Source organism: Quercus robur, chromosome 2 (genome assembly GCF_932294415.1).
Source record: "Quercus robur chromosome 2, dhQueRobu3.1, whole genome shotgun sequence".
Taxonomy (NCBI): domain Eukaryota; kingdom Viridiplantae; phylum Streptophyta; class Magnoliopsida; order Fagales; family Fagaceae; genus Quercus; species Quercus robur.
Genome location: NC_065535.1, coordinates 19,365,819 through 19,391,064, shown reverse-complemented (window position 1 = coordinate 19,391,064; position 25,246 = coordinate 19,365,819). Strand labels below are relative to the sequence as shown.

Sequence of the window (25,246 nt, the reverse complement as noted above, 5' to 3'; positions counted from 1 at the left end):
TTTGTGTTGATCACTAATTATGAATTGGCAATGGAAGATTCTTGACTAATCTTGCAAAATTTGGACTTACAGATTTGTTGTCACTAAGATTTTGTGTAGGTATTTGCATTCATATTAAATTTCAAAATGTTATTTACATCAATCTAAATGTGATGTGACATTTTTTGTAAATGTTTTTAAACTTTTTTGTTAGTTTAGGAATAGTGTAGCAAAAGAATTAATATAGCACATTGGATTGTGTCTATTTTTCTTCTTCCATACATTTTTGTCATTTTAAGGTGCATCAAAAATCTTAGCAAATATGCAAATTTAAAAATCATCCTTTAGATTGAATTCATTCAAACAAAATAGGAAAATGTATTTTCTTCAGTTTATGTCAGATTCCTACTCCAATATCAATCTGCATATAAGGAATTTTATGTATATTATGATCAATAGTTTTACAATAATTAAAATAAGTTGTATCGCAATTTGTTTTTTAGTAAGATCACTTGCAAATTTATTTAGGATTTTTTCAGCATCTCAATCAAATATCACAAAAGTCGTTTTATCAGTTGTATCAAAAAATTCAATTTGTATCATGTATATGAAGTTGTTTTCAATTGTATCGTAGTTATAGTAAGATGAATATGTTATAAATATTTGGAGAGTATGTAGTTAATGTGAGTGCTTCTAACCTTGGGATAGGGAGATTTATTTTTTTGTTTCAAATTTTGCACACCAAAATGATCCTGATTGTGGTTTGACCTTCCTTCCACAAAGCATGCATGAAATACAATACCAACCTATCATTGTATCAAGGTTGCTTATTGTTGCAATATAGTAGCAATTCACATCCTACAATGAACTTTGAAGTTAATATTTATTTTTATTTTTAATGTAAATGATGAGTATGATGTATTATTATTTTTTTCATGTAAATGATGAGTATAATTTGAAAGGATTAACAAACTTGTTTGATAGTACCCTATTCAATGCATTTGATCTCTGTTATTGTCTTCATATTGTTTAAAGATAAATCCTCATATGAAAATTGTTTTACAAGTATTTTTGGTATTTTTTGTATAGGATAATGTTTTTGACCATTCCTATCATTGAAGTTTTTTTTAAGAAAATATTATGTAAATGGTATTTGTGAGATAGTATATGCTGTTTGTCAGACTTTTTTTATTATCAAAAATTTTTAAAATATGCACTTGTCAGTTATTTCAACAACCTCAGGAATCTCAAGATTTATTTATATTTTTGTTGCATTGGTCGATGACAAAGAGAATTTGCCTACATAAATTGCATAGAACAATTTTTCATGAGGAAGACATGTTTTCATGAAAATAAGATTTTCTAGAAGTATCATTTACATGTGGTGTAGGAAGAAGAGAGTTTGTAGGTAGGTAAGAGTTTTGGCCTTGATCTACAAGTGGGACCTAGGTCATAATATGTAAGGTAATAACCAGGCTTGAGATTTTTATAAGTTTTGATCTATTTTTAAAATGTAGTCCATTTTCTAAAGAATAACATTTGTTCTAATTGTCAAGACTCAAGAGCGACCCATATTTTAAATAACCGTAAAAATAAGTTACTATGATCTATTAGGTAAGAGTTAAAAAAGTTAATGAAAAGAGGTTAAAAAGGCTAAATGCAAAATTAGAGCACTACATGGCAGAAACTAATGCACTCTCACATGAGGTCTATGCTTGAGGTAGGATAATTTGTCATTATGGAGGAAATGAAAAAATTTAACTCCTCTTCGCATATCAACTCAAATAGACTTTTTGAGGTAGGATAATTGTCCTGCCTGATTTCTATTCAATGACCCTAATTGGATTTTCTTCATTTCACTTGAAATGAATTGAAATGGAAATAGCCAATTTTAATTAAGGTTCTGTTTTAAAGTTTAACAATGTACAAAATATCATGTCATTTAAACTTTAAAAAAATTACGTGACATTGAATATTCCTTTTAAATTAATAATATTTCATTTAAATCATAAAATAGATCTGGATTAAATGGAGAGAATCTTAACATTGAATAACCATACTTGCACCAAAAAATGAAGAGGTATGGGCTACCAAGCCTTTAAAATTACTCATTTGTTTTCTTATTAAATTATATGTAATTAAGGCCTAAATATGTCTCCAAGAGCCTTGAAATTCAATTGATATGCAAATTTTGGTATTTCTAAAAGAGATATCGGAGGTTCAAATTCCCCTAGACCGAACTATCAATGTACAAAAAAGAAGACCTAAATATGTCACTCTAGTTATTTTAACTTTCTCGTGCCACATGAACACTAATTTTTTTCCCAATAATATTATCTTGGATTGATCATGAAAGCAAGTTAAGCTTTTTTTTTCTAATAACGCTACAGATAAAATAATTATGCTCACAAATTTTTTTACCATTTGCTAAGATAGTTCACAGTGATTTGTTAATGATTTTCTATGGTTTTAAAACCAGTACGGTTAAAGAACCAGTTTTGGTCCCGATTTTTGGTTTTATTCAATTTTGGGACTTTTATCAGACCAGATTGGTACTTGGTTGAACTAGTTGAACCGGCTAGTCCAGTCCGGTTTTTAAAACTATGAATTTTTATATTGACCCACCATTAACATCATTTTCTATAATTAACAACTTGTAGCCTCACTAGTTTTGTAAAACAAATTATAAAGAGAAATTTTACATCAATTTTTATTTTCCCCCTAGAAGAAAGGAGATGTTAGAGTTTCTGTGGATGGGTGTAAAATGATCTTTGTTGTCTTTGTCAATCATGAATATAACATCATTTCTATTGTGAGGACCGATGTTTATTAGTGGCTCTCATAAGTAGAACAAAAAGCCTCTCATGTTAGCTCTACCCATGGTTGAGTATACGCTTTATAGTAGTGAATGAAGTGATTGTGCACATCCATAGTTGCTCTAAAAGTAGTTCGTACACACCTTAAACTAAGCGCTACAATAATCCGAGAAATTGATGGAATCAAAAGAAAGTATTCCATGAGATCAATTTGACAATAGAAATTGGACCTGCCATAGCGAAAATCCAACAAAAGAAGATGAAAATCTGGGTCTCTAGTTTACAAATGAAGTAAATAACCATTGCAAGCAATAATATTACATTGTTATACATGACTTACAAAATTTATTTTATTTATTATGCCACCGCAATTAACATCTTCATTGATTTTGAAAGCTCAATAGTGCGAAACATTATAGCTTGTTTAGACCCTCAATTTTAAACTTACAACTAAATTGCTTTTAACCTATTTAACTAAGTACGGAATAAGAGTAATTAATGCGCAATTAACCTGGACTACTACCTAGTGCATATGCATATATAAACAACAAGTAAATATATAGTACAAGTAGTAAGGGAAGAGAGATGCAAATATAAGATAACACCAAGACGTATTATCAAAAAGGAAACTAAAGTACTTGGCGAAATTCCTCTCCAAGGCCCTCCAAGCCGAAATGATCCACTAGTAAACAAAGTTGGATTACAAGGATATCAAGAAGATTCTCCAAGCCTAATCTACACACTGTACTTGAAGCCTCCAAGTTCCAACTCCTAAAGGACTTCACTGAGTTCTACAATTAGCTCCAAATTGCATCCACTATAAAATGACTTCTTTCAATGCTTCCTTCATGCACCAAAACAACTCTCAACACTCAGATTAGGTGAGGTATGTGTTTGGGTTAAAAACCTCTTAAGGATTTGTAATTAGAGAGGTAAGAGTAGAGGAAAATTAAGAAAAATGTGTAGATGATTGTTGGTTTACAATCTCTAACTCTCAAGTGTATTTCTAGGGTTTTCTCTATGAGATTCTCCTTACAATTTCGTGGGTAATGTGGGCTTTTATAGTGTGGGTAAAAAATTGAGTCAAGCACACTAAAACAGGCTGGTAGTGCATTGCACGGGTCATCTCGCGAGTTGGCCTAGTCGCAAGATGTCTCCTGGCACTTGACTCTTCACCTTCCAGTATATGCTTTTCATGTGGCCTTTCACGGGTAGTCCACTCGCGAGCCAATCGCGAGCAAGTCGTGAGTTGTCTTTTCTTCACAATTTTTCACCAAATTTCACACACTCAACCCTTACATTAAATCCCACAAATATACAGGAAAATGATTGACTAAATACAATCAAATTTGACACTAAATTAATGCCAACAAAACATAATTGAAAATTATAACTTTACAGATTTTATCAACATATGATTTATAAAGTGTATATTAAACCCAAAATCCGTAACAAAGTAACCCTCGTTGTACATAACTTGCAAACATGTTTTTATTTAGATACACATGTGCCTAATTAAGTCACTAATATTAACCATTGCCAATCTATTTTGCTATGGCAATTAACATTTCCATTGATTTTTATCAATAGTTTATTATTACATGACTATTTGATCACCAAACCATTTCAGGTACAACCAGCAGGACCAAACCCAACTCTCCCTCCTGCAACATCATACACCACCTCCAACCTTCTCTGCTGCACATTCCCAAAAATCCCAACAGAATCACTATCACTGTTACCAGCAAAAGCCAAACAAACCTGCGAGATTTTTTGAGCGAGAATTATCCCCGACACATCCAAATCCACCTTCACATTACCACTAAACGAAAAGCTTATCTTTGGAATCGAAACTGTCTTGTATTTGCTAAGATCATAACATGTATCAAGCAACGAAAACCCACTTGTCAAAGGGTAACTCTTCATTTTAGCCTTAAACGCCGCCCTCAAGGCGCTATAAGCATCGGGCGGCAAACGTGTTATGACAGTCCCTGAATCGATAACGGTGCCTGCATTCGAAAAAACTGAGGTTGCAATCGATAACTTCTTTCCACCTACAGTGATCCCGAGTGTGTCGAGGCCGTAAAATGAGGTATCTTCAGTGAGTTTCGACAAGGGAGTGAATTTGATGGCACTCGAAGAGCTAGTAGTTTTTCCAAACGTGAGGCTACCAGTAGCGCTAGAAGTTGATGGAAGGCAATAAGAGAAGACACGGTTGTATTTTGTTGCGGTTTGTTGGATTAAGGAAAGTGGGTCACGGCCGAGACCAAGTAATCCAGCTGCACCACTGAAGAGACCTTGGTTGTTTTGGCCACAGCCGAATAAGAAATTGTTGAACACATCTGTTGATGTCAAGGTTAGCTTCTCTTTGCCGAAAAATCCCACAGAGAATGATTGATCGCCATATTGTATGCCGTACACACAGGTCGAGGAACTGCAGCCCGGGGAGTTCCCTGCGTTATCACAAATTTTTTAATGGTAAAGATTATTCTTTCACTTCGTACATTTTTATTTTAAATTATTCTATTTATGTGAATCACATCGGATATAAAAAGTAGTATTAATTTATTTTAGGACTTTCATTAACAAAAATACTTTCCAAATTTACAAGTTTCAGTTTTTTCACTCTCATTAGCTTATTACAAAAAGAAAAAATAAAATTAGTAGCCTGTTCTATATTTAAGAAATTATTTTACTTTATTTCTTAGAACAATATTTTCAAAGAAAATTTTGAAATATTTGAAATATTAATTAATTATTATGCAACATACTTTTCCAGTTTTCAAAATTTTAATTGTTAATAATATAAATATTAAATAACAAAATATTACTTAGAACTTAAAAGAGTATAATAGTTAGCATGTATGACTATTTTTAGATAAGACATCAATTAATTTTTTATGTAATATGGGATCAAATATTAAATCTCTTATTCGACTATAATTGTTGTTATGTCTATAGTTACTTGCATATAAAGGTTTCAAATTATTAAATACCTGTGGCAGAGGAGAGTTGAGAACACACTGATGAACTACACGAAATATTTGAATAAGTCGATGATTTAGATGGATCAAAGGTTGGTTCCTTTTGTTGGTAGCAAGATTTTAAGCAAGGTTGGCATTGAGTCCAAGAGAGGTCGCTGCCAGTATCAAATACGAGTGTTAAGTCCCTTTTTGGAGTGCCAAGGCCAATGGTCACAACATAGTTGCCCGAGCCAATGGTGCTACCAGACTTGGCTGGGATAGTAGTGGCCTTTGATGCACGTAAACCATTAAGACCCAGCTTTTTTGAGAGCCTAGCCTGAATCGAATTGACCCTGGATTGGTCTTGTTCGAGGATTTCAGTCATAGTGGGTGCTTTAACTTTGTCTTGATTGAGTTGAGAGCATGGGCCATGTTTGTCTGCCACTGTTAAGGATGCCCTCTTATTAGAGCCTGCATTTTAATTCGACATCGATTAGAATTGTTTTGACATATAAACAAATTCATACAACTGCTGATTTTTGTATGTTTTCACCAAAAACAACTAAAATAAAATTGTTTATTTAGGAAAAAGGTAACAATAAGTGGCTAACCAAAAGAAAACGTGCCAAATAGGATTTTTTTTTTGGGGGGGAAGATTATTCAATAACCCGTGACAGCCAAAGAAAACCTAATTTGACAAAAAAAATTTAGGGCCTATGATTTGTCAACACAAATTTTACTTTTGTCCTTCCACCAAACCCCATCTAGAAAATTGAAATCTGAATAGGGCAGGCATAGTTAGGTTCTACTTAATCAAAAATAAATAAAAATAGTTGGGTTCATTCCCATTGTGATTAGATGGATCATCAAAGGATTCTTGCTAGCCATTGGGTCAATAGTTTCAAAAGCGAAATCTATGAAGTGTGAAAAAGAATTTTTATCCTAAGATTGCACCATCTATTATAATATTTCTCAAAATTGTCAACTGTGAACGATGGATAATCACTTTTATATAAACCAATCATTTTTTCTTTGCTAAGAAAAAATTTTGTTTTTTCAATTATTATTTGGAAAGGTGAAGGGAGGGATAGAAACTAGAAAGAAAAGGAGGAGAATGACAGGTTGAACTTGTGGGAGATAGGGGAGATGTTAAGGGACTGTGGGCTAGAAGCCCATCGGCTCAACCACGCGCATATCTGTTAACTGCTCATGACAGCTCTCCTTTGAGTGTGTGATTTTTTTTTTTTTTTTTTTACTTTTTTTTTTTAGAGAGATGTGTTTACTTTGTGGCCTAGTGCTTGTTGTGCTTGACATAACCGGACCCATGAGAGTGAATGTGAAATAACAAATGTGAAAAAGCGAAAAATAAGATTATAAAAGTCCTGTAGGAGGAATTGGCCTAGGTAGAGTGCTCTCGTGAACTGTAACATTAGAGCTATTGGAAAAAAAAAATGGTAAACAAAAAATGGGTATGGGGAACGATCACAGTGGCTTATCTGCTTTGGCGTAATTATAATAGCACTTTACTTGGTTTTGAGCGAGATTCCATATTTCTGATTTATATAAAGAACACGTTTATTTTTTAGATCTATCATTTGAGATTGAAATAGAATATAAAAAATACTAATATACAGTTAGTTGTTAAAACTCAAATCCAATTCTTGCCGGGGAGCCACGTTAATTGCCCCTTCTATCAATTATCAACCCTTGGCCCCTATTGCAATAGTCACATCCGCTTTGTAGGACCACCTACCAATCATAGCCTTTTATGACACACCATAAAATGCCATCTCAAAGCCGCCAAGTGATTATTAAATCATTACCTAGCTGTGGCAAAATATTTTGCCCTTTCCCAATTGCCCCATGAGAAGGATACCCCAGCACCTCTTGTAGTGTATGACTACTGAGCTTCTACTCTCACCAGCCCTCTTCTCCTATTTTTACCTTTAAAAAATATAAATAGCAATCCCAAAACTTTATGGAAATAAATGTCAATCCTATTTACCAAATAACGTCCTCTAACATTTTGTGAAAGAAAAAGTTTTACTATTAGTATTGCTCATTGGCAATTTGTTTTTAAACCTACCCTCACTTCTTTTGCTCGAGTAGGTTTCTCCAACTTACAAGAATCTAATAAATTATAAATCATAAGACATTAAGACTGAAAAAAATAATAACTTATAAGAGTTGGAATGACTATAATAATAGTAGCATTACGAGAATCTAGAGAGAGAGAGAGAGAGAGAGAGAGAGAGAGAGATGAAAGTTGTATGAGAAACCTTTGGTAGAAGGGCTGCAAGTAGTTGACGGTATTAGAGAGCTGACATTAAGGGTATGCATATGAGTAAGATGTTCTTCTTCCAACTCTCTTGGTTGAAGGGCAAATCCCAGGTTGTCCAGAGTGCAAAGAAAAACAAGAACGCTAAAGAAGAGAAACCTAAGGAAGGAAGTGGTGGGAGTGGGCATTGTTTATACTTTATATCCTTAGCTACTACGTTGCTATCTTACTAATATGTGCACTCCTAGTGTCTTTCTTGACCTTAATATTTATAGGCTTATTGGTGATAAATGCAAATCAAATCACGCAATAGATTATTATTAACAGCTAATCTAGAAGTCCACAAGAAAAAAAAATCAAACAAACCGTGAGCTACACGAACACAAACAGCAAGTAATTTTTTTATTTATGCTATTTGGCTACTTTATACAATTGCACTTGCAAAGATATATATGGCTACTTTAAAATTATTACTCATTTAATTTCTTGTTAAAATTTATGTAATTTTATTGAAATATGTGTAATTAAATACCTAATAAATATGTCATTCTAAATACTTTTAACTTTCTTTTGTGCCCCCTTAATGCGTTGGTCACTCTACAAGTATAAGTACTTGTGGGGTGTGAGAAGGGGGGTAAGGGTCGGGGTTCAAGTCTCCAGGAAGAAACTTCACACACATATACACTTAAATTAGGCTAAAGTAGAAATTCTATCTTGTACAAAAAAATAATAAAAAAATAAAAATAAAAACTTTCTTTTGTGCCACGTGAACCAAGGGAGTCGATTCCGTACCGGCCGGTATATATCATACCGGCAAGCAAACCGGTACATATAACCCCTCTGTTTCGTACCAGAAAAAATACCAACTGTACCGGCCAATTTCGGGCAATATTGACCGGTACAGAAAATTTTTTTTTTTTTTTTTTAAGTTTTGTAATTTTTAAATTTTTGTTAGAGCAGAATGGTAACTTATTTGCATTAACTTATTAGTATTATTTGTTTTCTTAGTATGCAATGGTAACTTTTAAGCTTTCTATTTTTTATATTGTGTTTTTTTTTTTTCTTTTAATTGATACTAAAGTTTAAAACCATAAATAATTAGTTCTGAATTGAGGAAATGTTTTATGGTAAACTTTTATATTTATTATAATATATATATATACACACACAGACACACACACACATACATATATATATAAATATATATATATATATATATATATATATATATATATATATATTTATAAATTAAAAAATAGCGGTAAACCAGAAACGGTACACCGGTATTGACCGGTATCCGAAATATATCATACCGCTGGCCAAATCGATATAACCTCCGGTATGGTATTGACTCCCTTGACGTGAACATCATTTAAACAAAGAGAACTAAGAGTAGGTGCCTAAAAAATTAGAAGTAAATCCTACCTAAATTTAAAAAGGGTTTTGTTAACTAGTGTCATTAGAGCAATGGTTAATAAATTATTTTAAAAAAAGTTTTTATATCACTTTTATGAAAAATGGAAGAAGTTGTCAAAACATTAATTACTTTTTTTTTCCAATTTTCCCATAAATACTCTTAGAGCATTCATTAATTTTTCTCTTTTAAAATTACATAATTTAATTGCATCATGAATGCAATGTGAGTTATAGACTCTTTTAATTTTTCTAGTAGTATTACAGACATAATGAATTTCACAATCTACTAAATTGTACATTTTATAATTTTCACATGAATCCACCACTAACACCAATTTATTTTCTATCATTCATAACTTGGCAATTGTGAAAAAAAAAAAAAAATTATGAATTAAAGCTTTGTTTGTTAATTTCAATGTTAATATTTTCTAGAAAATAAGTCATTTTTCTTTTTCCATAATGTGTTTTCTATAAAAATATCTCATTTGTTTATGTTTGGTAGAAACCTTAAATGAGTTGGAATATGATTTTTTAACTTTCCTTATTTAGCTTACCAAGAAATAAAGTTTGTTTTCCAAAAAAATTAGTTGAAAAAATCTCTAAAAAATAAGCTATACCTTTTATATTAGTTCAACTGGTAAAGTCTCTCATGATTGAATAAGAATTCTAGAATTTTATTCCCGCCCACACTAAAAACTGATTGGTATCTTAGTCTAATGATAAGGAAAATATAATAACAATTTTCTTTTGATTCATTTTTTCTTATGCTACCCAACATTAAAAAATATGAAAAACTATTTTTACACCATTTTTCGTCAAAACAAACAAAATAAGCTGTGTACCAAATTTTTATTTTTTTTCTAGAAGAAAGGAGGTGCTATGTAAAATGACGCGTTCTACCGAACGTAACAACCCACTTCCTCATGTAATTGTTTGATTTGTGGCACGACTGGCGCTGCAAATTGGGACTGAAAGGATTACTAAATTTTTTTTTTTTTTTTTTTTTTTTTGAGAATCTACTAAATTATATTTGTATATGCTACGATAAACTTCATTTTATGATTTCCCTTCCACACATGAAAGAGATTGAAAGTGAAACCAATCAAGTTTCTTTCCGGACAAGACCTAATTACCTTTACGCAGAAAGAAAAACCTTATGTTAATGGAGGTTTTTTTGGGACTTGGGAATTGGGATGGTGGTATGAAAACTACTTCTTTTACGGTTAAACATGAATTCAACGCATACCCTACAGCTGACAGCTGCGAAACTTTTCTTATTGGAAGCCTCACTCTAATTTTGGCTTATAGTATGATTTGTGTTTAATAAACAGATATATATATATATATATATATATATATATTTTGTAGTTCAGTCTTTTTCTGGAAACCCAGGTATTGATCATTTGAATGGAATTGACATTCATTTACCCCAATTCTTGAAATAAAATTTTCAATTCATATGTTTGGAATCTAAATAGTAGCCAAATAAAAATCATATTATGCTCTTTTCTTCACTATTTATTCAATTGAATAGCAAAAAAATACTAAACAATGTAATCATCATAACATTAAACTCAACAAAAAACAAAAAAAAACTAAGGCATACAAGTATTATTTTCTACACGATCCTGGTATTAACAAAACCCGAAGTACTAAAGATTTCAAATTTGATTTTTTTTTTAAAAAAAATCTCAATTAATAAACAAACAATTTTAATTTATTTTTATAAAAAATTGTTGACAACATAGCGTTTCATACCACCAATTTGATTATTGATAAAATTCGTTTCTGTGCGTACGCTTGAGTTACAGTCTAGTTCAATTTATACATTTGAAATCCCAACTTCCCTACGTAAAATGAGGACCAAATCACTTTAAATTTGATCCAATTTCCAATTTATTTCTTGACATGTGATACCCTTTTTTACCAACTACAATAAATGAATATCCATTATTCTTTGGCCTCTCCATATATCAAATACCAAAACAAGTTCCTATAAATTAATAAATAAAATAAAATCAATATAAAAACAAGAAAAACAGTAACACTAGTTGACCCAAATTCATAGATTTAAACTTTTAAATTAAGTATATAGTATTGTCTCTATATATTATACTGAGGTTTTAATTAATTGTAGTCTTCCCAAAATCTTATATTTCCAATAATTCATACTTATTCCAAACTAATAAATAAAATTGTAAAACCAACCAACCCATTCAAATTTGCACTTTTTTTTATATAAAAGATAGAAATTATATTCTAACTTAATCTAAGTGTATATTTAAATTCCATTTCATTTAGTTCTTAATGAATTGAATTAAATTCAAATTGCAATTCATTCAAACTAATGAATTAAATTTGAATTGATTAATTAATTTGATGGTTTCAAACCGAGTTAATCAAAAAGGTTGAAATGCGACTGTCCATTTACTTATCAAATTGGCAGTTTGGCACATCTTAACAGGGGCAAAGTGATTTTTATCAACTTTATTAGAAAAGCCTATATAAAAATAAAAATAAATAAATAAATCGTATCATATAATCTTTTTATTATTAATTTACCTATAGTTTTAATTTCTTATAATAATAAAAAAAGTTTAATTTTATTTTTTAAAAACACCTCATAGATTGACATAAAATTATAGTTATTCTTATTGACTTTTTTCTACACATTTCTATTAATTTTTAAGATAAATATGAAGACTTAGTTGTTGTTTTCTTTTTGTATTTTCCTTCACTCTTTTTGCTAACATTGCACATATATTAGACTTCATTCTCTCAATTTCTTCTCCGTAACTTTTTTTTTAATAGGAACTTCTTTGTAACTTTGAGTTTATGTGTTGAATTATATTTCTTTCTTTTTGATGCTTCATTGAAGTTACTTTTTTATTGCACATATATTAGACTTCATTCTCTCAATTTCTTCTCCGTAACTTTTTTTTTAATAGGAACTTCTTTGTAACTTTGAGTTTATGTGTTGAATTATATTTCTTTCTTTTTGATGCTTCATTGAAGTTACTTTTTTATTATTTATATTTCTTTCTTTTCGATGCTTCATTTAAGCTACTTTTTATGTTTAGTAATTTAGATTGTTCTTAATTATTGAATTGAGGTTTCCACTTAAATATGATTTCAATTATTGTTTTGGATAGTTTTTAATTATTAAATTCAAGGTTTTTCTATTTAAATATACGTTGGTGATTAATTGAGATATATATATATATATATATACATTTTATAATATCTTAGTTTCACACAATATGCATTCATTATATAACTTAAAAGTAAAATATTCATTTATATTTATTATATATTTTATTATCTAATTTTAAGTAAATTAATAAAAAAAATTATTTACATATAAATTTTGTTTAAGCCATGCATCACAATTGTAGGGTCTCGATTCGAGGCCTGGGCCCAACAGTTATGGGGTTCTGGCCCAAAGAGCCCTAGACAATGAATTTGTAGAGAGTGGGTTACAAAACTAGGCCCTAACGAAGTGTGTGCTAGTTAACTTTGGGCCATACAACAATCAAAAGTAAGAAAATCTCCTTCATGTCCATTAGGTATATGGTCCGAGGAGACGTATGAGGTGTATCCTTGTCTCTGTTCAAAGGTTATGGTCTTTCTCTTCTTCTTCTGTTCTATGTTCCTCCTTTTTTCTGGTCCCCTTCTTCATGGGGGTTCCCTTCTCTTATATAGCCCCCTTGAAGTCATCAAAACCTTACACTTGTTGATCATCTGGACCTTCACTTGAGTGCCCGTCCCATCGGACATCTCCCCTATCTTTCTGTGAGTTGTAATAGAGAAGGTAACACTGTTTGCCAGTCCTCTCCACATTAATGCGGCCAGAAAAGTAGCTATCATGCATTTAATGTGGCAACTGTAGTCTCTCCCTTGACATCCTATACTCTCTTCCCTCTCACAGGCTTGTGGGACTCATCCCTGCCACTAATACTCATTGGAGTGATTCTTTATTGCTGGTAGGGTGCATGTTTGAGCCATACTTGGTACGTCCGAGGAGACATTTCTCCTTGGACCGCCTTTTAAACAAGTTTGGGCCCATAAGAATTGGGCCGGGAGCCCTTTTTGGCGCTCACACCTTCTCCTCGGACGTGGTCGAATTCTATATGGGGCCCAAGGCCCATTATTTGATCTGGGAACTTTACCCCTACAACAATAATGCTAATTTATTAGAAAAAGTAAAGAATTGAACTTCACCCATACATCAATTTATATGCATATGAACTTAGCCCAAAAGTTTGATTTCCAAGTCCTCCACTGGAATTTTTAGACTGGAAAGTTCAGTCTTTATTAATGGGGGCCACCACTTCCATTGCAGAACACTGTCTGGGTAACTCAAAGTCTACTTATTGTATAAAACATTAGTGGTCACCGAGTACATAATGTTTTTTAATGTAAAAAACATTATGCACTCGATGACCACATTCGGCCATCCACAATGGAACCAAACTTCCACATTAATCATTCATCGGACCAACCAAGATCTAATCTATCAAATACCACTCTCACGCCTCTTAATTAATCTCTTACCCGTGCTCACCAAATAGTATTAGGCTTAAAAAGTTAATAGAATACAGGCTAAATTTACATTATTACTAAGCAACTTACTATGTAACCCATGGTACTTTTTATTTTTTATTTTTGGCCCATGATATCTACTATTAATGATTGTTTTTTATCATCAGACTAAGATACCAATTGATTTTTAATATAAGTGGAAATTGAACTTGTAGTGATTTACAACTATATTTTATGTTGGCTTTATTCCATGACAAAAAGTGTTATAATTATATTAATTTATTTCCTTGTATTTTGTGGAATTTTATTGTATTGGGTTTAGTATTAAGTTGGTAAAAAATCGAGTATGAAATAAAGATCAGTGCAGTTTCACGACTAGCTTGCAAGAAGTTCGCAAGAAGAGTAACCCACAAAAAGGCTATGTGAGAAGCACATGTTGAAAGCTGAAGAGTCAATTGTCAGACTTCATTTCGCAAGTTCAGTCTTGTGTTTGCATCTCTCTTTCCTTACTCTTGTACTTTACATTTATTGTTTGTTATTCATGTTTATGCACTATAGTAGTATCGGTTCATTATGCTCATTTACACTTGTTCCGCACTTTGTTTAAGTTAAAGTAAAAGTAATCTAGCTGTAACTTTTATTTTAGGGATCTGAACAAGCTCTTGTGTTTTTGCACAAATCTAAGCCCTTACAGAACTCCAAATTTATTTTTCAATTATATGAGACTTTAAGTAACTCATGGTACTTAAAGCGACCATAAGTCTCAAAATGTTAGGTCAATTATGTATCATCAATAGACAAATTAAGGTTAGCTACAAGAATTTTTTTTCCCTTTTATTAATGTTATTTTAGGAAGCTTTGGATATTTACCAAAAAAAACCGACAAGGCTTGGCTGATGCAATCGAGCGTATTGCGAGATCCGGAAAGTTAGTAAAGATAAGACTCCAAGAAGTTCGTTGGTAGCAGGAGCTTGGAGGGCTCAAGTACATTGGGTAGACTAGGCTTGAAGAGTCTTTTATTATTTGTGTACTCCAACTTTATTCTCTAGTGGATCGATTTCAACTTGGAGGGCCACGGAGAGATTTTTCGTCGAGTTCTTCGGTTTTCTCTTTGATAACACGTCTTGGTGTTATCTTGTGTTTGCATCTCTCTTCCCTTACTCTTGTACTTTACATTTATTGTTTGTTATTCATGTTTATGCACTATAGTAGTATCGGTTCATTGTGCTCATTTACACTTGTTCCGCACTTTGTTTAAGTTAAAATAAAAGCAATCTAGCCGTAACTTTCAATTTTAGGGGTCTGAACAAGCTCTTGTGTTTTTGCACAAATCTAAGCCCTTACAGAACTCCAGATTTATTTTTCAATTATATGAGACTTTAAGTAACTCATGGTACTTAAAGCAACCATAAGTCTCAAAATGTTGGGTCAATTATTTATCATCAATAGACAAATTAAGGTTAGCTACAAGAATTTTTTTCCATTTTATTAATGTTATTTTAGGTCTTTCTCTATTTTTTCCTCACTTTTTTTTTTCTGTCAATTTGAATCAACTCATTGTTTCTCATTGGTACATTAATCGCTCTCAAATGTACATGATCAAATCATCTCAAGCGACCCTCCCTCATCTTTCCATAAATAGGTGTCACACCTATTTGTAAGCAAATTTTCTCCTTTAGAATTCTATCTTGTCTTGTGTTATTTCCACCTAACCATTTTAACATTCTCATTTCAACTACACATTTATGAACATGTTACATCTTAACAGTCCTACATTCAATATCATAGGATATAGCTAGAGGTCTTATAGTAGTCTTATAGATAACATTCTCCATTTAACTTTATAGGTATTCAAGAATCACTCAATACTCTCGATACTCTACTCCATTTCATCTACTTTGCTTCTATCCTTTAATTCATATCATTTTTAATTTCTCAATTCTTATGAATTATTAATCCAGGATATTGAATGCTCTTACTCTATGGTATTTCTTAACCATCAAATCTTACAACCTCTTTGTTTCTACTTTTACTAAAAGTACATTCATGTACTCTGTTTTAGTTCTACTTAGCTGAAAGTCTTTAAACTCCATCTCTTCAAATTTCTTACATTACATTAACTCCACATCTAGTTTCATATATATGCTAAAACCAATGGTCTACATCTTGAATTGATCTAGTGAGCTTATCCATGATCACTAGTGTAAAGTGATACGAATTTAATATTGATCTTTTATGCAAATCTATAGTGATAACAAATATGCTTGTGATGTCTCCACTTGTTTTCATTCTAGTTATACTTCAATTCAACATATTTTTAATCATCAACTTAATATACTTTATAGTTTATATAAACTCCTCTTGTTTCTAAAACCCATCGCATCACTTATGTAGGTGTCCTATCATATTTGCCTTCTCTGGGAATAATAATCAGATCGAGATCTATGTTGGCTTTTATATATTTTTTCACTAGGTAAGAAAATAACTTTCATATTGGATCACCAAACATAAAACAAATTGATTCTCCATATCTAAACTAATGTTGAATCACTCTCTCCCAAAATATCTCTCGAATGCAACAACTTAATTGATATTATCCTCTAAGTTCACTTTATCACTTGCCAAAGTACTTAAATTAGGTATCATAATTATTTTATGAAAATTCAATGTTAAAATGGTAAGTGAGGTCTAATTTAAATGATATATTCTCTCTCATAAACGTGGGGTGGAAATATTGTAAATTCAAGATCTGTGTAATTTACCAATAAAAAGATGGACTCAGGTCAAGACATCATTGTCATGGAGGTAAGGAAATTTTTATCGACGGCCACCAACTAATGGTCAAGACTCAAGTGGTGATCTAGTGGCCCTTATAAGCACTAATTCAGAGTTCTCATTATGCTTACAATCTTGTTTTGTCGTGGGCCATAATGCACGTTACTTGTGGGCATACAATAGCTGGATTCTTGAGAAGAGACAGAGAGAGAAAGAAGTGAAGAGATGGATTATCAATTATGAATGGATTCTTCTTTGGCAGTAGGCCAGAATCCACTTCTAGTTAGTGGTGGAAAAAAGATGGAATATGTCCTAATTTATACCCTTTTTTTTCAATTAAGGGACCAATTTCTTCTTCCATGTCCCATTCCCATCCCTTTTTTTAATTTCCCACTTATTTAGAAAGAGTGACCCAGAAAAAGAAAAATAATAGAAAAAGAGTAGAGTGTATCTTTGGTTTCATAACAAACAATTAACAAAGTTAATTTTCCCAAGTCCCAATACCTAAGAACTCTCCCAAGATTTAATGCATGAGAACCACACCATCCCAATAAGATAATGCGGTTGAAATCATTAGGGTTACTCTCTCCTCTCAGATGAGAGTGTGAGTGTGGATTCTACCATAAGTCGTATACATGGGCCCACATTTGTTATGAGAGGATGAGGATACTCTTAAAATAGGAGTGAATAATTTCTTGTGTAATTTGTTAAATGAAACAATGTGTTTTTACCATATCTTTCAAAGACTAAATAAAATCAATTGATAGTGGATTAGATAACCATATATCACTTAAAATGGGCAAGATTTTTTTTTTTTTTTTTTTCAAGTGTGGATGAGACAAAAATATTGCTTTCATGGCATCTTGCAATTTTCATTATTTTTCTTTCGCTTGATGTTTATGATGGAGTACATCAGCTTCAGATTTTTCTTCTTGTTCACACTCTTAAGTCTAGCTTTAGTACCAATGATGGTGGAGTCCACTGTCCATCACCTTTACATTCTTTTTTATGTTCATATTATTAGGTCTTCCAAATTCTGCTGTAACTTCTAGCTATCTCAAAAGGAAGCACATTCTCACCAAGGATTAGTCTTATCGTTTATTTAATCTGGTGATGTATACATTATAACGTGGGAGAAATTATAAGAGCCCTCATTTCACATTAGATTTGGGATACCTTTTCCTGAACTTTGCTGAGGGGATCTTCAAAGCTTTATCATTTTTTTTCTTTACAATTTATTTCTCGTCAATAATTTCCCTTTAAATTATTAGGGTACGGTATATACCAAAAAAAAAATTAGGGAAAACAGTAAAGAAAAATCTCATTTATCTTAATTAAAGAACAAAACAGTGACTTTTTTTGTCACACCAAAAAAAATCAAATATGACAATAAACAATTACTAATTATAATTCAATTAATGAAAATTAATTCCCCAGTCCATTATTTTATGTCCATTAACCTATTCAAAACTTATCTTCTTAATAACATAATCTAAAATATAAAAGGATGAAGTATTCTCCATGTAACATACCATAAAGTATCTTTGAACAAATTTGTTCATTATTATAATGACATCTGCTCTATGACCTCCATGTACGCATCAGGATTTTTGAAATTTATGGCGACCGCTTCATAATAGAGATAGATTATTTTGGGCATATGTAGGATTCTAAACCAAATCCCTTATTCAAAAATAAATGACTTTACAGTTGATTCAAAAATCCCTGATTCTAAACTAACTATTTTTTATTAAATAATTTTCATTTAAACCTTTGTAAAGTTGTAATTTACAACTATGTTTTATGTTGGCTTTATTCCATGACAAAAAGTGTTGTAATTGCTTTAATTTTGTTCCTTGTATTTTGTGGGATTTTATTGTATTAGGTTTAGTATTAAGTTGGTGAAAAATCGAGCATGAAATGAAGAATCAATGCAATTTCGCAACTAACTCAAAGAAGAGTATCCCACGAAAAGGGTACGTAAGAAGCACATGCTAGAAGTTAAAGAGTTATGCCAGGCTGTTGATTTCGCAAGTGTCTCACGGGTAAGGCCTTCCCGCAAAATACTCACGAAATGTTCTGCTTAAAGGATTTTAAGTGTGACTTTCTTACCCTTACCCATACTATATATACCCTCATTACCCACAAAAGTATGAGAGGGCATTCAGAGAGAAAAACCCTAAATAGGTTTTCTACAACACAACACACCCATCTTTTAGAGAGAGAGCTACTCATTCTTAGTGAGAAATCATTGTAGCCTTTTCTCATTCCCTCTCCCATTGCCATACCTTGAAAGGAGATTTGTACCTAAACATAACCCACACTTTTTCAGAGTGTAAAGAGTGTTTTGAAGCTTGGGAAGCTTTGGGGATTTGCCAAAAGAAGCCGATGAGGCTTAGCAGATGCAATCGGGTGTATTGCAGGATTCGGAAAGTAAGAAAAGACATGACTCCGAGAAGTCCATTGGTAGCAGGTGCTTGGAGGGCTCAAGTACATTATGTAGACTAGGCTTGAAAGGTCTTTTGTTATTTGTGTACTCCAACTTTATTCTCTAGTGGATCAATTACCGCTTGGAGGGCGGTGGAGTGGTTTTTCGCCGAGTTCTTCTGTTTCCTCTTTGATAACACGTCTCGATGTTATCTTGTGTTTACATCTCTCTTCCCTACTCTTAAGCTTTACTTTATATCATTGATAATGGATGAATATGACTTAGGGTAGTGTAATCGGTTGTTTACACTCATTTACTCTTATTCCGCATGAAAGTTTAAACAGTGTGTAAAACACCTATGAACATTTAAACCCCCAAAAACAAAACTACCAACACAAGCTTATAATCAAACAATATATGTGCGAAATATGAAATATAAGCTATAACCAAATCGGTAACACACTCTGAACCATAATTAATCACAATCACAGCAATAATTAAAAGGTAAAGAGAAAGGGAAGAAAGATGCAAACACAAAAATAACACGGCGATGTGTTATCGAAGAGGAAACCAAAGTACTCGATGAAAAACCTCTCTGCCGCCCTCCAAGTGGTCAATAATCCACTAGAGAATGAAGTTGGGATACGTGAATAGCAGAAGACCCTCCAAGCCTAATCTACCCAGTGCACCTAAGCCCTCCAAACTTCTTGCTCCAACAAGATTACGCCGAACCTTGTTTCCCCTAGCTTATCGAATCCCACAATAGCCCATTGCATCAACTAAAATGAATTGGTCCCTTCTGAACTGCTTCTTAAGTACCAAAATACCTCCTTACTAATATGGGTATGGTGAGATAATGATTTGGCTAAATATACCTCTCAAGGATATGTCAATGGAGAGGGTGAGAGTAGAGGAATTTGGAGAATCAAAAGATGAAGATTGTGGATAAGTCAATCTTCTTCTTTTCTAGGGTTTCCCTCTCAAAATTCTATTTGGAAGCTCTCTACATTTCATGGGTATAAGGATATTTATAGTAGGGTGTATGAGGAATGCGAAAGGTCAGGTTTCAATCAAACAGGGCATTCTGGCGACTCGACCTCGTGACTGGAACGAGTCGCGAGTTTCCAGTCACGAGCTAACTGTTTAGCCAGACTAGAAGTTTTGCATTATAGTGCTACAGCTAGCATGACCCTTCAGCTCCCCCTGCATGCTTCACACGTGTGCCATTCTGGCGACTTGCTAGTCGCGAGACTCTTCTTGAGTGCACACATCTTGAGTTTTCTTCACACTCTCTCACACCCTACCCTTACATAATTCCCACCTAAATACAAGGTATCTAATTGCTAAATTACAAGCAAATTTGGCACAAAATAAAGCCAACACATGGTTGAATAAATTCAACCTTACAATCTCCCCCTTTGGCTATTCCATGACAAAACCCTAAAACAGACTCTAGACTTAACATGTGAGTTAGGAACAGTTGCCAAAACTCACTCACATTCTAATTCTAGAAATTGTGAAGCTCTTGAACCATACAATCAAGTATTTCCTGAAAACAACAGCACAAGACGATCATTGTAAGCAGAAATCTTGAAATGCATATGAAGCAAGCACAATGAGATCAAGCAGTAAAGATTAAAACAGTAAAGCATGACTTGACCAAACAAGAACAATCACTATAAATAGTGATCATAATAATCATTTACACAAGGAATGAACATGCAGACATGCAAGCTAATAAGCTCAATGTAAAGTATCATTTGCATGTCTAACACTTAACCAATACAAAAACACAAAGTAATTGCATCAAGGATAAAATATCCAACAAGGACACAAGAGTGATGTACTAAAGAAAATGCGTAACATTAACTAAAAGTACTAAGCTACAAAGCAAAGGTACAAAACCAAAATACTAAATATTAACTGAAATATTTCAAATAGCTAAGTATTCAAGTATTCACAACACATCATAGTCAAGTAGTAGAAAACCAAGTACTAGAGTTATAGAGTTCAAACCAAAGTACTTAATTGAAACTAAATCCAAACAAAAACACCATAACAATATAAACTAAAAGTGCTTAAAATTTCTCCCCCTCAAAATGATGCTCCCCCTCAAGAGCTACTCCTACTCCATATCTCCCCCTTTTTTACCGGAATGGCCAAAGGGCTAGGGCTGCGTAGTGAAGCTGTCAAACTTGACTGAAAGCAAGTTAATCTGGTCTTGGATAGCAATCAGCCTGTCAGATTGCTCAATTTGGGTGTCTCGCAGGCCGTCAATCCTCTCCAGAATGATCTAAAATGCATCTGGAGGTACTTCAGAAGATGTTGAAGATTGGCTCCTTTTAGTACGGCTTCTTGAGCTTGAGCGTTGTCCTTCTGCTTCTGTCTCAGTGTCCATAGGTTCTCCTTGTGCTTGATCACCCTCCTCTTCATCACCCAGAAGACGAACTTTAATTCGTGCAATTGTTAGAGCATTGATAGCTGGAGGAGTAGGCATGAGACTAATGTCTTGAGGAATTTCCACACCTTTTGCTCAAAAGAGCCTCATGAGAAGACTAGGAAGAATCAGCTTTGCCCTTTGAAGTTGTCCTTGTTTCATCAACAATTATGGAGTAGACATGAGCACTAATATCAATGTAAGTATTCTCCCGAAGTTCCATGAGAAAAATGGCTCTAGCATTACTAATGGTGGTCATCTTCTTAACTGGGTACAGGTTGAACATCATAATGTATGTAAGACATCGAAGATCCGGTGGAAAAGCCGTAGTGTTGAGACATCTGCCTTCTCGAACACTACCAATATGGGATTGAACCAATGGATAGCATTCTGTCCTTGTAGTGAGTGAAATCATGCTCTAGATCCTCAAAACCAAGAACATCATCAATATCTTCCAAGTCAATGGTGAACTCATGGCCTCTAATCCAACAGTTGATTTCATCCTCTCGTAGAATGGCATTGGCATAGAACTCACGAATCAAGGATTCACACACCCTAGGGAGATCACCAAGGAGCTTGTCCCAACCTCTATCTTGAAAACAACTTGGGATAAAGTAATCCTTCAAATCAGTCAAGTCCACAAAACGCTCTGAGATGATTGGAGCCTTCGCGTAGAACTGATTGTATCTTTCAAAGTATTGGATAGAGCGGAACCAAGTATTGTCCATTTTCTTCCTTTTGTCAGCACGATGTGCCATAGTCTTCTTCTTTGGAGTCATCTGCAAAAACATAATAGCAAAGACCACAACACAAGGCACACCATATGGAAACACCAAAGATTAGTAACAAGTTAGTAGCAATAAAATGGACTAAGGATAAGACCAAAGATTAAACTAAAGCACAGTTCAATAGCAACAAGACATGAGAGGGCATAAATCATCAAAGCACAACAAAGTCTAGGCATTAAGTCCACAAACATACCACAATGTGTGTTGTGTTAACAAATAATACCATGTACAACCTAGGGCATAGTGAAAATCATATATCCAAACAAAAATTAATAATCATCGAAAGAAGGTCATCCCTACAAACATTGTATACCATGAAGTCCACAGTAACGAAGGAAATGTCTATGAGACATTTTACCATGAGCATGAAATGCACAACACAACACAAACAAGGTATAATACTCAAAAGTGAGACGCACGCATGAAGAACATGTATTGTGAGCATCAAACAATCAAAACCAACAAAACACATATAACAAACTCAACAAAGATATACCCAAACCATATTCGAACATCATTTTTTTTTCAAAAACTCAACAAAAACACAAAATCCAAGAAATCAAAGGCTTGAAACATGAAATTCTTTGAGAAAATAAGAAAACCCATACCTTGTTCTTGAAGATTGGTGAAGAGATGATGAAGAAAATGGAGGTTTAGTGAGTAAACACGGTGAGTTTGGAAGAGGGAGACAATGAACAGTCACAATAAGCGAGGAAAAAATGAAAAATTTTTGAAAACTGCCCTGAAAATAACCCTCATTGTGCAAAACACACGTTTTTCGCGACTGGATTGAGTCGCGAACAAGTCGCCAAAGCAAGCCGCCAAAAACCCGTGTGAAAAATTTTGAAAAATTTGTCTAAGTGTTTTTCGCGACTGGAAGGTCCACTCGCGAGTAAGTCACGACGGGTGTCGCCAAACATTCTCAGTAAACCTCGCGCTAAAGCTTTCGCTCGCGAACCAGTTACCAAACTGAGTCACGAAAATCCTAAAAACCTAGATTTTCAAAAATTTTCTAAGTCTTTTTTGCGACTGGGAGCTTGACCCACCAGAGAGTTGCCAAGAGCTTCTATGTAAGCTCGCGATTGGCTTGACCCGTAAAATAGAGTCGTCAAAACAGAGTTGCACAGTTTTTGAAATTTTTCAAAAAAAAAATACTTTCCGAAAACAATTAAAACACTCAAAAATCTTTTTTTGTGTTTGATCAACATATAATTAAGTATGTGCAACACATTTAAACAAGTACAATCACACAAATGAATAAGGAATTCATTGAACATAGACATGTGTGATGTGTGTAGGTACAAAAATGAGATAGTCCTTAGTCTAATGTGAAGCTTCAATGATCAATTCAACCAAGACAAACATAATTAGCACAAGGAAAAGTGACCAATCTCAATTATAGAAGTTTGCATATATGACCTCCCACAAAACTTGATAAAATAATTTTGAAGCTTTTCATTTGGCTTCATACACATCATAACATTTGATCATTTTGAATCAATATATCTCATTTTGAGATCGATGCCTGAAATTTTTGATATTTCAATTTGATGAACAAGCCTTTGGCTTTTTGGGCATCATACATATTCATATAAGTTGCTTTCCCTTTTTCCTAGTCGAATACTAGTATGTGCGACGGCTTTTGCAGCTCATTACCTCTTTTCATTTTGAGATTTACATTGGTTGAGCTCTTTAAGCAAAAATAAATAAATAAACAAGTGGGAAGATATATAGGCACAAGTCTATGCATGTCTCAAGATCAACAAAACCACTGACTAATCATTCATAACAAGTTTGAAGATCTATTTACAACAATCACATAGATGTCAAGATTTTTCTTACAATGATATGAGTGTATAAAGAACAAGCTACGCTCGTAAATGCACAAAGCCATTTGTACGAAAGTACAAGGCAAAATATGCATGTGACATAACACAAAAATGCTAATCAAACTTTTTGGATTTTCTACTTTTTATGTGTTTTTGGATTTTTGACACAAAAATAAGTAAAGATTGATAATAAAAAAATGTAAAAACATTCAAAGCAAATAACAAACAAACACAAATTTTCAAAGCAGGCTAGAATGATAACAAAGAGCACACAAACAATCAATGTCACATTGCATAGGAAGTATTAATGCATGGATATGTTGTAATGCTTATGCATGTGTACCCTTCTTCACCCACACGACACGTGCATTTAGGGTGATATCCCTAAAGGATTGGGTACGATTGTTGTGACTTTCAAACCGTCTGAGGAAGCTTGCCAAACAGGTAGTGAAGGCATTAATCATCTTCATCACATCTCTCACTTCGGGATCAATTTCTTGGCTTTTTGATTGCTCAGCAATCCAATTCCTTTTGTCATTTCTTGGTCCTCCCGACCTTTGAGCACTTGCATTCTTTAATGCATTAAGCTTATGACAATTTGGTCTGGTGAGTCCTTGAAGTCCACAATGATGGCAAAAATGTTTTGTTCTTAGAGCTCTTTATGATTTTGAAAGTGATTTCCCTTTAGCTTTAGGTTTGACCACTAATTGGTTAGAAGGCTTTATCAAAACCCGTTGGTCAATCACATTCCTCTTCTTCTCCGCCTTTACTTTCTCAACAGTAGTGATAGCTACCATTGGTTCCTTAGCTTTCACAAACTTCATATCCTTGGATATATTAGCACTTGAACTGTTCTCTCCAGTGTATCACAATCTGTTTTTGTTGGAGAAAGGTTTTTGATGAGCAAGCACTTTGTAAGGTTGAATTTATTCAACCATCTAATTGGCTTTATTCCGTGCCAAATTTGCTTGTAATTCAGCATTTAGTAACCCTGT

General features: G+C 33.2%; 1 protein-coding gene across 1 annotated transcript in view; it reads right to left on the bottom strand.

The window, feature by feature from the left end:
• Window positions 1-4,244: 4,244 nt before the first annotated feature.
• Window positions 4,245-25,246, bottom strand: part of LOC126712786 (aspartyl protease family protein At5g10770-like) — a 47,078-nt gene continuing 26,076 nt past the window's right edge. The window contains exons 2-4 of the mRNA XM_050412245.1: window positions 8,038-8,195; window positions 5,792-6,229; window positions 4,245-5,248 (exon numbers count right to left, since the gene is read on the bottom strand). Of these exons, the coding sequence (XP_050268202.1) occupies window positions 4,422-5,248; window positions 5,792-6,229; window positions 8,038-8,195 (1,423 nt within the window). The 3' untranslated portion in view covers window positions 4,245-4,421. The remainder of the gene's footprint in view (window positions 5,249-5,791; window positions 6,230-8,037; window positions 8,196-25,246) is intronic.